Source organism: Lactuca saligna, chromosome 6, assembly GCF_052625555.1.
Source record: "Lactuca saligna cultivar CGN05327 chromosome 6, ASM5262555v1, whole genome shotgun sequence".
NCBI lineage: Eukaryota > Viridiplantae > Streptophyta > Magnoliopsida > Asterales > Asteraceae > Lactuca > Lactuca saligna.
The window spans coordinates 8436451-8453003 of NC_136422.1; the positions used below are offsets into that span (position 1 = coordinate 8436451).

Genomic DNA, 16553 nt, shown 5'->3' on the forward strand with positions numbered 1-16553 from the left:
CAAAAAAGTCTGAAAATTAACTTCAGGTTGTCACATTTGAACTCTTGGGGATGAAAGGAATTCAGATCTAGGCACTCTTAAGCTTTAAAAGCTCAAAGTTGCCACCTTTATTGAACCATGACTCCATTCTATGACTTACACCTTTATTTTGGCTTGTATTGGGTGTTTTAGCTTCATAAAACCATGCATGCATGTAAAGTTAGCAACTTTACGTGTAATACTAGTCTAAGGAGTCCAGATCTATGAATTAGAAGCATTGGAATGGATTAGAATCGACTGAATGGATATGTCACATGGAGGACTCGGCTAGTTGTTCTTGGACTCGGTGAGTCGGGTGGTGAATCCTAACCCCTTTTCTGGTTGTGAGTGAAACCATTGAGTTTAGGAGATCACTCAGTTAGTTGGACAATATTAGGACTTGAAAGCTGAAAAAATCAACGAGACCAAGGAGGGACTAGACGAGTTAGAGTCGATATGTCCCGATGTTATGACAGGAAGAACTCGAGGAGTTTGGAAAAGGACTCGAAGAGTTGACTTAGTTGACTACGAGGCTGAGTAGTACATGAACTCGCCGAGTTGGGAGATAACTTCACGAGTTGGGGTTGACTGAGAGTTGACCTTGACTTTGAATTTGACATGGATGTTAACTTTGAACAAGGATAAAATGGTCATTTTATCTTGAGAAGGATTATCGTATTTTGATTAAGTGTATTATGTAGTTGATAGTCGGGGAGTCGCTGGAGCAGTAGTCAGATATTCTTCACTCGAGTTTCAGCAACCAACCTTACGAGGTGAGTTTTCCTCCAGTAGGAACGGGTCGAAGGCACCAATGTCAGCCCGTTTATCTATTTAGAGTATGATAGGCTTCAGCCCGATGCCGGGGTCAGCCTGATGCAGATTGCATCTTTCCGAACTTCAGTCCGATGTCGGAGCAGTCCTGAAAAGAGTAGATGTATGATTGATGTCTATGTTATGCATGCATGTTATTTGTTATCTATTCTGGGGCAAGCCCGATGCATGTTAGTTAGATTTTATATGCTACTTTATTTGTTTTGGGTTCTAGGGAAGCCTGATGTCGGGGCAAAGCCTGATGCATGTTAGTTAAATGGTATTTGTTATGTGTTCCAGGGTAAGCCCAATGCATGTTGGTTATATGTTATATGTTATGACTATGTGCATATGATATGTGATATTCTGTGTATGTTTCAACGTAAGCCCGATGCTGCTGCAAGCCTGATGCCAGGGTGAGCCCGATGCTAGATGTGGTCTGATGTCGGGGTGAGCCCGATGCCAGGAAGGAGTCCGATGTAGAGTTCGTCTTGATGCAGCTGGGTGGTGTCCTATATTTGTGTGATTTGTTATATGATATATGTGTATGGTATGTGGTAGTTTGGGGGAGCTCACTAAGCTTCATGGTTACAGTTTTCAGTTTGGTTTCAGGTACTTTAGCTAGCAAAGGGAAGGGCTCAGGTTGATCGCATGGCACACACCACAGTTTTCTAGCGTGGGAGATTTACTATGATATTTGATATGAGATTTTGATATGATGACAAATGTTACTTTATTTTGAGATACATGGTTTATGATTTTTATATGATGATGATGATATTTATGATTTTATTAATGATTTAAAAATGAAATTTTTGGATTGTATTTTTGGGATGTCTCAAGTTGGTATCAGAGCCTTGGTTTGAGGGATTCATGCACACTTTCGAGTATGCCTGAACTCAAACTAAGGAATTGGTATAGAAGTTTTTACAAGAAAAACCATGTTTATAAAAGGATTTTGAGAAAAGAAAAGAGTTTTAGAAAAAGCAAAAAGAATTTTGAAAAAGAGAAAAGGGTGTGGTGCATACAATCAACCGAGCTCAAGTAAGTACTCCCAAATTACCCATACAAGTTTATGTTATGATATGTGTACCAGATTTATGAGAACCGCATGCTAGATTAGGACTAAGGATCGAGGAAGGATGCCTTATATTCCTTTTATATGTGTTTTAGCTTTATGAGAACTGCATGCTAGTACAGATTAGTCAGGATGATAGCCTGAGTAGTATATGCTTTATTATGTGTACTCAATGTTCGAATGCTACTTGCTTTGTGCTTTTAGTAGTTCTAGTTGTCTTTCACTAACTAGTAAACGAATATGTTAAGTTACATATTACAAGGACTAAATAATTTCAGAAGGTTAGGTCTAGCTATATTTCCTAGCTCTTATTTGAGTCCAACCATTGTAGGGTAGTGCCTCTCATTCGAAAAATTATCTAGTCTGAGTAATATGTAATAGTATTTGCGATCTAGTTAGGGGAAGAAAACAGGGACTTCTTATGCAGAAGATGGCAGAGAGCGGGATGGTGATTACCCTAGGGCAAGCCTAGGATGAGAGTAACGCGTGAAGCATTAGTAGTAGAAGGGACTTGGTGAAGTCAAGGTAGTTCTTGAGGAAAGTATGGATAGATGTGGAAAGAAGTATGGGGTTGTACTACTGAAAGCAGTGGATCTGTAATCGAGTCAAGGAAGGCTGAGATGAATCCAGGGAACTTGTAATGCATGTGATCCCTCGAGTTATGTTAGTATTCTTACATTTTTATGATGTGTTTTTCAGAATGGTGGTTTTACGCCCTAGACCAGTAGTTGGCAGTTTAGGTGAGGGATCAAGCTCAGGCTCTGGAGCTAAGCAGTGAGATGAGTAGTCTAGGGAGTGCATGTCCTTAGAGATCACATGCAACATACTAGACAAGACTCCTATGATTTTCGGCATGATCAAGGAGGGCATTCTTGAGCTTTTTGACGAGAGATTGAGTGCTTTCCGCAGTGAGGTAGCGGCCATGTTGGGGTCGCACACGTTGACTTTCAGGGAGTTCAGAGCTTATGGAGCCCCCGACTACCATGGGGCTAGGGATCCCATCATGAGCACCAGATGGTTGGAGAATGTCACCAACGCTTTCCGCACCAGCAGATGTCCCATAGGGGACAAGGTCAGACTTGTGTCCTGTCTTCTGAAGGACAGGGCACGTGACTGGTGGGAGGAGGTCATACATACCATGGGTGATGATGTAGCTCTTGATGCCATGGAATGGAGTGACGTTACGATTCGGTTTAAGGCTGAATTTGCGCCTATGATAGAGGTGCAGCAGCTGTCCAAAGAGTTTTAGGATCTTGGGCAGACGATAGAGACAGTGGCGGAAATCACCACCAAGTTTAAGAAGAGGGCCCTTCTCGTTCTGCAGTATGTGGCGGACGAGGAGATTAAAAAGGCCCTGTATCATGAGATGTTGTGGTGTGATATCCGCCAGTTTGTGAGCCACTCCAGCTGGAAGACGCTAGAAGACATGATTACTAGAGAGAGAGAGAGGGAGAGAGAGAGAGAGAGAGAGAGAGAGAGAGAGAGAGAGAGAGAGAGAGTTGGATTTAGAGATAGAGAGGAAGAGGAAACCTGAGGGGGTTAGTCAGGGGGTTCTGGAAAGAATCCCAAGGTATCATATCACAGATCTCAGAGCCAGAAGAGCCATGGTTGTTGTGGAAAATACGGTCGGATGCATGAGGGAACGTGCAAGGAAGGGATTTCGGGATGCTACAAGTGTTGCTGAACTGGTCATATGATCCGAGATTGCACAACCACTACCACCACCACGACAACATCAGATCTATTTGCTTTCAGTGCAATCAGAGGGGACACAAGTAGTCCCAGTGACCGAGCTTAGTAGTAGCAGGGAAGGTGGTAGCACCTTCTTGTGCCACATTGAGGATTACAGATGGCTGTCAGGGCCGGGTTGAGGTGCCTATGGCATGGAGCAAGGCTTTTCAGCTTACTGCAGAGGAGGCACGAGCAGCTCCTGACATGGTGACGGGTATGTATCCTTCTTTTATCTCTTTATTGATATTGTTTGTTACTTATGTTTTCCTGTTTTGATATATGATCGTTCTTAGTGAATGGTATATCAGCTTTGGTACTATTTGATTCGGGTGCCACCGGATCTTTTGTGTTGCTTGCACTCAGAAAGCGATTTGTAGGAGCTCTGGGGACACTAAGTTGTTCGTTGGATATGGAGATAGCAGTTGACGGGACCATCAGGGTCACAAGGGTTCACAGAGGATGTACGCTACAACTATTCGATCAGAAGTTTTCAATAGAACTGGTTCCTATTCCCCTACGTGGGAATAAGGTTATAGTGGGTATGGATTGGTTGAGCCCCAATGGGGTAGTGATTGATTGTGAGCAGCAGCTAGTGAGGGTTCGCACCTCTAGTGAGGGAGAGTTGGTGATCTAGGGTGAGAGGCCATAACGTGAACCGGTTTGATGTTCAACAACGAGAGTGAGGCACCACCTTCAGCAAGGTTGCACAGGATACGTCACCTACGTTATGGATACCTTGGAGAAGGGTAAGGCGAAAGCTGATGATGTACTGATATTGCGAGAGTACCTGGAGATATTCCCGGAGGATTTACCTGGGATACCGCCGAAGAGATACGTTGAGTTTAGGATTGACCTGGTCCCTGGTGCGGCTCTGATAGCCAAGGCACCATATCGACTAGCTCCTCCCGAGATGCATGAGTTGTCTACATAGCTGCAAGAACTGTTAGAAAAGGCTTTACCAGGCTCAGATGTTCACCATGGGGAGCCCCGATCCTGTTTGTGAAGAAAAAGGATGGGTCACATTGCATGTGCATAGACTACCAAGAGCTGAACAAGGTAACAGTGAAGAATCGTTACCCACTTCTGAGGATAGATTACTTATATGACCAGCTTTAGAGAGCATCTTGGTTCTACAAGATTGATTTGCATTCAGGATATCACTAGATGCTAGTCAGGTATCATGATGTGCAAAAGACTGCCTTTAGGACTTACCATAGTAGTTATGAGTTTGTGGTGATGCCATTTGGGCTCACCAATGCTCCAGCAACATTCATGGACCTCATGAACCGCGTGTACTGAACGATGCTGGATCGGTCTGTAATAGTATTCATTGATGACATCTTGGTTTACTCCAAGACTCAGGAGCAACATGAGGAGCACCTGAGAAAGGTGTTGGCGACACTGAGGAGAGAGAGAGAGAGAGAGAGAGAGAGAGAGAGAGAGAGAGACTTTTTGTGAAGCTCTCCAAATGTGAGTTCTTGTTGCGTGAGGTGCAGTTCCTTGGGCACCTCGTCAACCAGAAGGGTATACCGGTCGATCCGACCAAAATAGAGGTTGTAATGCAGTGGGAGATTCCGAGGTCCCTAACTGAGATTCATAGTTTCTTGGTTCTGGCAGGGTATTACATGATATTTATCCAGGACTTCTCCAAGATTAGGGTTTCGTTGACCCGACTGACCAAGAAGTCGGTGGTTTTTCGTTGGGGACCTAAGCAACAGGAAGCTTTCGAGACACTCAGGTAATGATTGTGTGAGGCACCGATTCTCACTTAGCCAGAAAGTGTAGATGACTTTGTAGTCTACTGTTATGCTTCGATCACTAGCATGGGAGCAGTGTTGATGCAACGGGTTCATGTGATAGCTTATGCCTCAAGACAGCTGAAGCCCTACGAGGCAAACTATCCAACACACAATTTAGAGCTAGGGGCTATGGTATTCGCCCTCAAGATTTGGCGACACTACCTCTATGTGGTCCGTTGTATAATTTACACAGACTACAAGATTTTGAGGTACCTCATGGATCAGACAAATCTAAACATGAGGTAGCGTCGGTGGGTAGATGTTGTGAAGGATTACGATTGTGAGATCCTTTACCACCCGGGCAAAGCCAATGTAGTGGCTGACGCCTTAAGCCGCAAGGCGGTAGCAACTCAGATCCAAGACATATGTCTGAGGATGATAGTGATTACTCCATTGTTGAAGCAGATTCGAGAGGCCCAAGTCGAGGTCCTGAAGGAGGAGTGCCGGAAGTGCGAGCGGATTATAGGAAAAGTGGCCTCCTTTGATTATGATAGTCGTGAGTTGTTGACTTTGCATGGGAGGGTCTGGATACCATACTGGGGCGGAGTACAACAGATACTAGTGGATGAGGCGTACAAGTTCAGGTTCTCTATCCATCCCGGGGCGACAAAGATATACAAAGATCTTCAACCCGATTACTTGTGGCCCTGCATGAAGCGGGTCGTAGTACGTAGAGAGATGCCTGACCTGCAGGAAGGTCAAGGTAGAGCACCAGAGGCCTCATGGCAAGATGAATCTGTTAGACATCTCCGTGTGGAAATGGGAGGACATTACTATGGATTTTATCACTAAGCTTCCCAGGACCACATGTGGGGTTGATGTGATTTGGGTCATCGTGGATCGGCTGACCAAGAGCTCCCACATCATACCGATCCAGGAGATCATCTCGACCGAGAAGTTGGCCGAGATTTACATGTGAGAGGTAGTGGCACGACATAGAGTTCCTGTCTCGGTAGTGTCAGACCGAGATGTCCGTTTTACTTCCAGATTTTGGAAGCAGTTTTACGACGAGATGGGTACTCATCACCCTTTTAACACCGCTTTGCACCCCCAGGCAGACGGACAGAGCGAGAGGACATTTCAGACTCTCGAGGACATGCTTCGAGCATGCATTATGGATTTTGGAGGTAGTTGGGATATGTATCTTACGTTAGCGGAATTTTCATATAACAACAGTTACCATGCTAGTATAGACCAGGCTCCCTTCGGCATGCTCTACAGTAGGAAGTGTATGACCACAATTTGTTGGGGTGACGTCGGTCGGAGGGTCATGGGGAGTACAAAGGTAGTACCCAAGACCACAAAGCGGATCCAGCAGGCTCCAGACTGCTTAGAGTCGACAAAAGAGTTACGCCGACAACCGGCGTTCAGACTTGGAGTTTCGGGAGGGAGATATGGTCCTCCTGAAGGTGTCACCCTGGAAGGGTGTCATACGTGGAAAAGGTGTAAGCTAGGCCCTAGGTATATCATCCCCTTCGGAATTCATAGCCCAGGTGGGCAAGGTAGCATACAGATTGGATCTTCCCGCCGAGCTCAGCCAGGTCCACAACACTTTCCATGTTTCCCAGCTATGGAAGTGCTTAGTGGATGACACGGAGGTTATACCCTTAGAGGATATTCAGGTTGATGACATCTTGAATTCCATTGAGAGACCGGTGGCGTTTCTGGATTGCAAGACGAAGGAGATGAGGAATAAGAGGGTCGAGCTAGTAAAGGTGCAGTGGCAGCATCGCAAGGGCTCGGAGTGGACTTGGGAGCCCGAGGAAGAGATGTGGGAGCACTTCGGAATTGTTTTCAAACATAGTAGACTTCAAGGACGAAATCTAAGACAAGTGGGGGAGAATTGTAACGCCCCGTTCCTGTTATGCATCAGTTCAATTAATATTAGTTTTTCAAAAGCTACTCGACGAGTTGGTAGTCCTAACTCGTCGATTAGATGCCAAAATGGGCGCAGGGATTTAAAAGGTCTACTCAGTGAGTCCAAGCCTAGACTCGTAGGTCTGGCTTGAGGAAACCCTATTTTCGGGGTTTTGCACCCCATTTAAGCCACTTAAACCCCTTTTTGGGCCTCCCTCACCAGCCTCCCTGTCATCCAAAACCCTAATTCGTGTGAGCTTCATCTTTGAGAGATTATTGAGGTTTTGAGTGTGTTTTGTGATATAGAAGAGAGTTGGAAGAGCTTGGAGCCATCAAGCTTGTGGAGAAGATCAAGATCCAGGATTTCATCCGTCTTTTGCATCCTTCTGAGGTAAAAAGCTCTTAGCCTAATAACCCATAGCATAGATCTCCTTCCTGGCTTGTATGTTGTCATTTTGGGCCATTTCCAAGGTCATTCCAAGATTTGAACTCTTGGGGATGAAAAGACTTCAGATTTGGGCACTCTTGAGCTTTAAAAGCTCAAAGTTGCCACCTTTATTCAGCCATGATTCCATTCTATGACTTAGACCTTCATTTTGGCTTATATTGGGTGTTTTAGCTTCATAACACCATGTATGCGGGTAAAGTTAGCAACTTTACGTGTAATACTAGTCTAAGGAGTCCAGATCTATGAATTAGAAGCATTGGAATGGATTAGAATCGACTGAATGAATATGTCACAAGGAGGACTCGACGAGTTGTTCTTGGAACCGGCGAGTCGGGTCGTGAACCCTAACCCCTTTTCTGGTTTTGAGTGAAACCATTGAGTTTAGGAGATGACTTAGTTAGTTGGACAAGATTCGGATTCGAAAGCTGAAAAACTTGATGAGTCCAAGGAGGGACTTGACGAGTTAAAGTCGATATGTCCCGATGTTATCATAGGAAGAACTCAACGAGTCTGGGAATGGACTCGACGAGTTGACTTAGTTGACTACGAGGCTGAGTAGTGCATGAACTCATCGAGTTGAGAGATAACTCGACGAATTAGGGTTGACTAAGAGTTGACCTTCACTTTGACTTTGACATGGATGCTGACTTTGACCAAGGGTAAAATGGTTATTTTACCCTGAGAAGGGTTATCAGATTTTGATTAGGTGTATTATATAGTTGATAGTCGGGGAGTCGCCGAAGCAGTAGTAAGAGATTCTTCACTCGAGTTTCAATAGTCAGCCTTACGAGGTGAGTTTTCCTCCAGTAGGAACAGGTTGAAGGCACCATTACCGGCCTATTTATGTATTTAGAGTATGTCGGGCTTCGGCCCGATGCTGGGGTTAGCCCAATGCAGATTTCATGTTTCCGGGCTTCAGTCTGATGCCAGGGTGGTCCCGAGAAGAGTATATGTATGCTAGATGTCTTTGTGATTCATGCATGTTATGTGTTATGGGTTCTGGGGCAAGCCCGATGCATGTTAGTTAGATGTTATATGTTATTTTATTTGTTATGGGTTTTGGGGTAAGCCCAATGCATGTTAGTTAGATATTATATATTATGTTATATGTTATGTGTTCCGAGGCAAGCCCGATGCATGTTGGTTATATGTTATATGTTATGATTATGTGTATATGATATGTGATATGTCGTGTATGTGTCGGGGTAAGCCCGAAATCCCAATGTCAAACGTGGTCTGATGTCGGGGTGAGCCCAATGCCTGGTAGGAGTCCGATGTCGGGTAAGCTGATACTGTGTTCATCCTGATGCAGTTGGGCGGTGTCTCATAGTTGTGTTATATGCTCTATGATATATGTGTATGGTATGTGGTAGTGTAGGGGAGCTTACTAAGGTTTGTGCTTATTGTTTTTAGTTTGGTTTCAGATACTTCAGCTAGCGAAGGGAAGGGCTCAGGTTGATCGCATGACACACAACATAGTTTTCTAGCCTGGGAGATTTACTCTGATATTTGATATGAGATTTTGATATGATGACAGATATTACTTTATTTTGAGATACATGGTTTATGATTTTTCTATGATGATGATAATATTTATGATTTTATTAATAATTTAAAAACGAAAATTTTGGACTGTATTTTTGGGATGTCTCACGATAAAAATTAGAACTTTCCCATTCAGATTTTGAAAAATCAAGAGCACAAATCAAATAATTCAATAACAAAATAATCGGAACTTTTATCCCTCTCTACAACGAAAATCGGTACTTTTATGAAATCGATTTCATGAATTAAGAGCACAAAGGAGTTGCCGAAAGAGGATGAAGAAAGGAGAATGCATACCTGATGAAGAAAAGAGAATGCGTACTTGATGAGAAGAGGAGAACTTGCGATTGAAGGCGTTGGAAGAATCGATTTCAGGGAAGAACGTGAAAACGAGATGGAAAACCTACGATTGAAGGAGATGGTTTGATAATAATCGTTTTTTAAAAATGAATTCATGAAGGAGGCATGAAAAAGGAACGTAGGGAAGTGTACAACTGGAAAATGTATGATGAGCGGGAAATATTAATGTTGAGATAAATACTATAAAGAGTTATAATTTAACCACTTTTTGATGATGGGTGGCAACTTGAGTTGTCATGTGTTTAGGTTCTAAAATTTGCCCCGAGTTGAAGTTACTATTCTGCTTTTAAGTCACTTTTAACACTCCTTTAATTCTTAATATTAATTTCTTTTAATATTATTTAATAGGGCAAATTGTAAGAAATTCACTATATTATCACAAAATTTCGATTTTGACATCGAGTTAATTTTTTTTCTCAATTATGTCATTATATTTACAATTTTGTTGCAATATCAACCAAATGATTTGTTCTCCCGATAACTATTTTTCCTTAATTGTAATAAAGTCACTAAGTTTAACAAAATTTCTATTTTGACACCAATTTTTTATTGAATTACGTCATTACATTTATAATTTTGTTGTAGTGTCAACCAATTGACCAATTCAGGAGATGTTACTGTGGTTTAGAAGCTCGATTAAGAATCTCAGTTTGTACAACAAATAAATGCAGGTCGGCCAATGGTTCAAATTTACTTATAAGTTAGTGAAAAATACATAATCACCCTTTCAAGAGATGTTATTGTGATTTAGAAATTTGATTTATGCAACAAGTAAATTAAGACCCCTATAAGGTCGATCTAAGACCCTTACAAGGTCAATTTGTACAACAAATAAATGAATATCCTACAAGGTCATTTATTTGTACATCAAATAAATGAAGATCCCTATAAATGAAGATACCTACAAACTCATTTCTAAACTAATTGACTGGGTACCATCAATCTAGCAGGTTACCAAATAAATAACATTATAATATTGTGATGTGGAAGCCACATAAGATCTTATGTGGTAGGATTTAGTTTAAAATATAGGGTTTGAATCGAACCTAATTTCACATATCTTTTATGATTGATCTAGTGATTCAATCTCACTTAAAAGTCAACGAAATGGATGTATTCACCCTTTGAGGAGACATGTAACATCCATTTCCCGGTACATTATTTAATTTGGTTTGAATTTTATCAATTGGCTAAAATCTGAAAACTAAAAACTATATTTATTCGCAAGGGGGCGCAGACTGTCTATTAAGGACGCAACACACCCGACCCATTGGCCGAAAGGATTTTTAGGGTTTTGGAGGCTATTTAAACACCATTAACCCCTATGGTTTTTTGTTTGTAATTTATTTTCATCTCTATAAGATAAATCTTTAATTTCCAAAATAGTTTGTTCTCCGAATTAAAATTTCGTATTTTGTGAAATCTCACTTTCTCAAAAATTGATTACCATAGATTTCCCCTTGAACATATTGAAAATAAAACCTTTAGAACTACTAGCTATTGAGTCATTTCATCAAACATCGGTAGGTGCTATCATAGTAAAAGAGAGTAACTTTAGTAAGTTTGTCATCAATGTTTAGAAATCAATCATATACATGCAATGTTAGCCGTCTATACTTTACAAACGAAAGGTACAATATGCTTTTAGCGTTAACAACTAAGGTTACCATCCCTCCACCAAAGTTTGAGTTATTAAAACAAAGTTAATTTCCTCTATCGTTTACGCTTTGTTTTTTGGGTGTTCATGGGATTCAAACTATTGTGCCAATTCCTTTTCCTTTGATTAATGAACCAGTTGTTGATTTGCTTGAGTTGTAGCCCTGTTTCTTCCACCAGTTTTGCCTTGTCATCTTCCTGTAAGTTTTTTTTTTTATCAAAACATGAAATACTTCAAATATCTATCTCAATTATATGTAAAAATATTTATTGCTTATTTCATTACAGTTGGATATGGCCATTTGGAATGTTGTTGCCACCAATCTTTGAGCACATGTGTAGTATCACCAGGTAATTTTCCTGCTCTTCTTTTTCTCAATATTTCCTCCCTTACATCCTCTATTTTTGATCTAAATCCCTACATGTATGCATGCAAGTGATTGTATGGTTTAAATGTGTGTTTGTGTGTACGTGTAGGAGAGAGCAGTAGTGTTGAGTGTAAACCTGTTTAAGTTCGATTTTCAGTTCTTGACGAACTCTGTCCATAAGAGTTCGTTCAGATTCAGTAGGGAGAAGAGGACCAAAACCCAACATATCACATGCAGACTGATCTACTAGAAAATCCATTCCCATCTCTTCTTCATCGTCATCTGACATTGTTGCTCCTGAACCTTCGCCAAGGGTTACTCCTGAATTAAATTACAAAAATACAATAAAAAAACACCAAATTTAATTTGGAGTATATAAATTAAGAGAAAACATGTGCAAACTTTATTTTTTTTTTAAAGATGTCAATAGATGAAAAGCTAACGAGAAATTACAATAACAAATACATTAAACAATCTCATATGCGTCATTGCTCCAGTTAGACCAACATAAACTATATCACCTCTAACCGGTTCATTTTGAGTAAAAGAAGGCTAAGATCTATGGACCTCGTTAACTCGATCTTGTCTACTCATCATCTTGTTAAAAAGTATGTGAAAATATACTTTTTGATCATTCATTCCTTTTGGTCATTGAGCTAGGTTTAAATGTGGATTGACATCTATTATGCAGACATTCTTATTTTGTGAGCATTACAAAGAAAATATGTTATTTAATAATATGAATACATTCAATCTTACATAATTATTGTCATTATCACATATTCTCACTAGTTATATCGTCTATAAGGTTATTATAGACTTATTATTATTATTATTCTCATTCTGTCAGAATGTTTATTGAGTCGTATTCTGTATGAAAGAAAATGAGTGATAAACAATGTATGAGAACAAAAATAAATAAGAATTAGCGAGAATGTATGAAAATGCTGATAATTATATAAGGTTAAACGTATTGAAATTACTAAACAACATATTCTCTTAGTAACTCTCATAGAATAACATTGTCCACAAATCCACATAATAATTGTTCATCTACATTATAACTTATATATATATATATATATATATATATATATATATATATATATATATATATATATATATATATATATATGGGAAAAGTGAATATACCTTTGTGGGTATATAAACTTAGGTACCCAAACTTATCATAATACGTCCTTTTTTTATATATTTATTATAATGTTCTTCAACTTCAATCCTTAACTTGATTTACTTTCAAGATTTTCAAAATTTCATTATTATCTTCCTCTTACATCACATCTTTTTGACGAACATCAATTAAGCTATATATATTATAGTTGAAAATGAAATTATGTAAGAGGAAAATAAATATGAAATTTATAAAAATCTTTGAATGAAATCAAGTTAGAAGTTGAATTATAAGAACATTAGACAATTACAATGTATATATATGATACAAAACGACGTATTATGGTGAGTTTGGGTACCTAAGCTTATATATCCTCAACGGTATATTCACTTTCCATATATATATATATATATATATATATATATATATATATATATATATATATATATATATATATATATATATATATATATATATATATATATATATATATATATATATATATATTACTTTTTTTTTAATTGTTTGAAATAAATATATTTTTTTAAAGATTTTGATTACTTTTTACCAATAAAAAGTAATTGTTATATTAATGTGTCATTGAAATTTTACTTTATATTTATATTATCATTTTGTGGTTAGTGACAGACAATTTAGGTATCAACCCAACCACTCCAATAAAGACATCTATTAAATTACAGTATTTAATTAGAGCTTGTAATTTATTTTATAATCACAATATAAAAAATTATACCAATACCAATACTAACTTAAAAAAAAAGTATTTTGTTGGAAAAAAAAAAAATTGCGATGTAAGGAGTAAATGAGGTCTATATTTACAAACACTTTTTTAACTTTTAACACTAAAGCAACAATATATTGTAGCTGTATATTTCCAAATGGGAGGTAATGTTTTCAATAATGTTTTTGATTCATCTATTAAAAGAATATGATTTGACATTTATATATTTTATTTTAATTGAGAATAGAGAATCGTGATGACGATGATGTCTACCGAAGTTAAAATCATATTGATTTTAACTAGATGTTTTTATAAAATATATTATGGCATAGCAATAATGGTTGCTGCTATGAGGTTGAATAACGTTGCTCTAAATGCATGAAGACTTTACAAAAATTATATTGATAAATGCTTCAAAACACATACTTTATACTAATATGAATAGATTGTAAATTCATTTTACTAGTTTTAATAGATTAAACGACCCAATATATTGACTATGTTATATATGTTTACTACAAATGTTAATAGATTGTAATATGCTTAATTATAATCATTCTAACCTATATAATAACCGTTATCGATTCATAGTGATCTAATTTATTGTCATACAAATTATAATGGGTAAAGAAAATTTTCCAATTTTCATATGGTACTATTTTCAAGGCATGACTTCACCTTTTTTTTTTTGCTATAATTAAATACTAAATAGTACAACTGTACAGTGGAAATTTACTATTTTAGGCCTTTGGACCACAAGACGCTTAAATGATCTCATGTGTACATTGTCGCAGTTTGAAAAAAACTTTGCAGATATATCTCTACAAAGAATATGCAGGTTTGGCCTTAAATCTTTTGTTTGGGCATTTTATAAAGGCATTCGTAGTGTAAATGTAAGTAAGCATCGACTCTCTTTAAAAATAAAAGATTTAGATAAATTATTTGTAAAAGCTTACAAGCAAAAGTTCTACACATTCATTCAAGCTCTTTGAGTTGTCATGCTCCATTAATCAATAGTTGGTGAGCCCAACTTATCTTGCTTTATCGTAATATTAAGTGATTCCTTAAAGGTGAGGCCATGGCCCATGATTAGCCTAAGCTATAGTTGGTGGTGATAGTTTCATTGTCCCACATTGCAACCACCTTAATATATTAATTAAAACTAATAATTTGTTATTTTATTTGGTCCATGGTGATGATAGTTGTGGCGTCCACGAAACTGCGCCCAAATATCATAAGATATTTTATTTTTAATTAATGAAGCAAAAGATTGAATCTTAATTAAAGTACTATGGTTGGTGTTCTATGTAAAAGGTTAAATGAAGATAAAGAAGATCAGAATTCTACTGCAAATATCGTAAACACATATCAATGTGTATCAGAATTCTACTGCAAATACATGTGCATCTATACAACAGGAGGAAAGAGGGTACCGGTGATAGCTTGTAAGCTATGCTCAATTTCACGGCAGGCCATGACAGCCTCAACAGCATCAACTCTGACATGTTGTTGCAGGCGATCTTTAAATGCACACAAAACTACCAAATACTGTGCCTGTTCCATTCAAGTAGTTAATTTACTTTAATAAAAATATTACGAATTTACATAATTAAAGAAACACAAGAAGAAAACAATTCGAGAAAATTACCATGAAATTGTCAAGGTCACGGCGGTCGTCGGGAGGAAGAGGGTGGTGGTGGGGGTCGGAGTTGTAGGAGTGGAGGAGATGCTGCAAGTGGGGGAGTTGGCTGTCGATGAGGGGCAGTTGGTCGATAGGTGTGGCAACTCGGAGACACCCGATATGGGCGGAGAGAAGCTGTTGGTAGAGAGGGTGGTTGGCTATCTCCACCTTCATCTTGCGGTGCCGGTTACTGGAAATAGACACCAACATATCTGTAAAAGCACCAGCGCCATCACCAAGGTTGCACACCATACCTAAATGCTGATCTTCCATATTGTTATGGAAGATCCAAATGTTGTATCCTATGTAGTATGTAGACAAATGGATATAGAGAAAAAGGGAAGTATAGGAAAGCAAAAAAGATGAAGTGGGCCTGCGTTTTGAGGACCACTTGTACCTGTGAAAGACATATAGTTTGAAATTTGAATAACTTATTTTACAACATCTTAGATCCGCCTTCATAATCCTCTAGGAAAAATAATCTCCGCTATTATTTAATTCTTTACCCTAGTTTTTATCCAAAAAATCACAAACCTACTCATACACAAACCTATTGAGGATACATAAATATTCGCTATAAATGATATATAGAGACAATATATCATCTATACAAGCTGACTAATTAATAAATTTTGAATTCATAATCTATAGCGACAACATATCGCCTCTATAGATGAGGCATGAATGTTGGCGAGTTTCTAAAAAACTATAGAGACAACATATCGTCTCCGACATATGTGTGTGTATATATATATATATATATATATATATATATATATATATATATATATATATATATATATATATATTAATAAAAGAATAATTTTTTTTATCATGTATCATTTTCTTATACCTCATAATTAATATCATTTCACGTATCAACTTATTGATTCTGCATTTTAAATTTTAAATTTTCCGCTCATTCATATTTATATCTCATAAGACAACTTTATAAAATCAGCTATATTAGATTGCAACATATTTGCAAGAAAATCAATCTCCAAAATTAAATCTTGTATATTAGGGTTTCAGTTCAACTGTGGCATATTTTTTGGGAAAAAAAATCATAACCTAATTTCTTTTGTATACACAAACCTGTTGGATTAGGTGTCTGAGCTCATAATGTAACATCCGGATTTTTCCCAGGTATAATGTAAGTTTAATTATGTTATTTTGTAAGAGGGACTCGGCGAGTCGGGGCTCAGACTCGCCGAGTAGAGACGCGGGATTGAGCGAAGGTGCGCGCTTGGACTCGGCGAGTCCAGGGTATGGACTCGGCGAGTCTGCGCTGTGTTATGGAACCCTAAATCCCCGGGTTTGTGGCCTAT

General features: G+C 38.3%; 1 protein-coding gene across 1 annotated transcript; it reads right to left on the reverse strand.

Moving 5' to 3' along the window:
• Nucleotides 1-11177: 11177 nt before the first annotated feature.
• LOC145001236 (homeobox protein HD1-like) lies at nt 11178-15640 on the reverse strand. The gene is made up of 5 exons (XM_078960592.1): nt 15193-15640; nt 14978-15098; nt 11807-11991; nt 11589-11720; nt 11178-11500 (listed from the first exon to the last, which is right to left on the reverse strand). Exons 1-5 carry the CDS (start codon nt 15496-15498, stop codon nt 11360-11362), a joined length of 885 nt encoding a protein of 294 aa, XP_078816718.1. The 5' UTR covers nt 15499-15640; the 3' UTR covers nt 11178-11359.
• Nucleotides 15641-16553: the final 913 nt, after the last annotated feature.

Excerpts from the sequence above, each read along its gene's own strand:
- LOC145001236 (XM_078960592.1), bottom strand. The coding sequence starts at position 15,498 with ATGGAAGATCAGCATTTAGGTATGGTGTGCAACCTTGGTGATGGCGCT. Across the intron at positions 11,721-11,806 it reads TGAAAATCGAACTTAAACAG|GGATTTAGATCAAAAATAGA; the intron begins GTTTACACTCAA and ends GCATACATGTAG. Across the intron at positions 11,501-11,588 it reads CCAAATGGCCATATCCAACT|GAAGATGACAAGGCAAAACT; the intron begins GTAATGAAATAA and ends AAAAACTTACAG.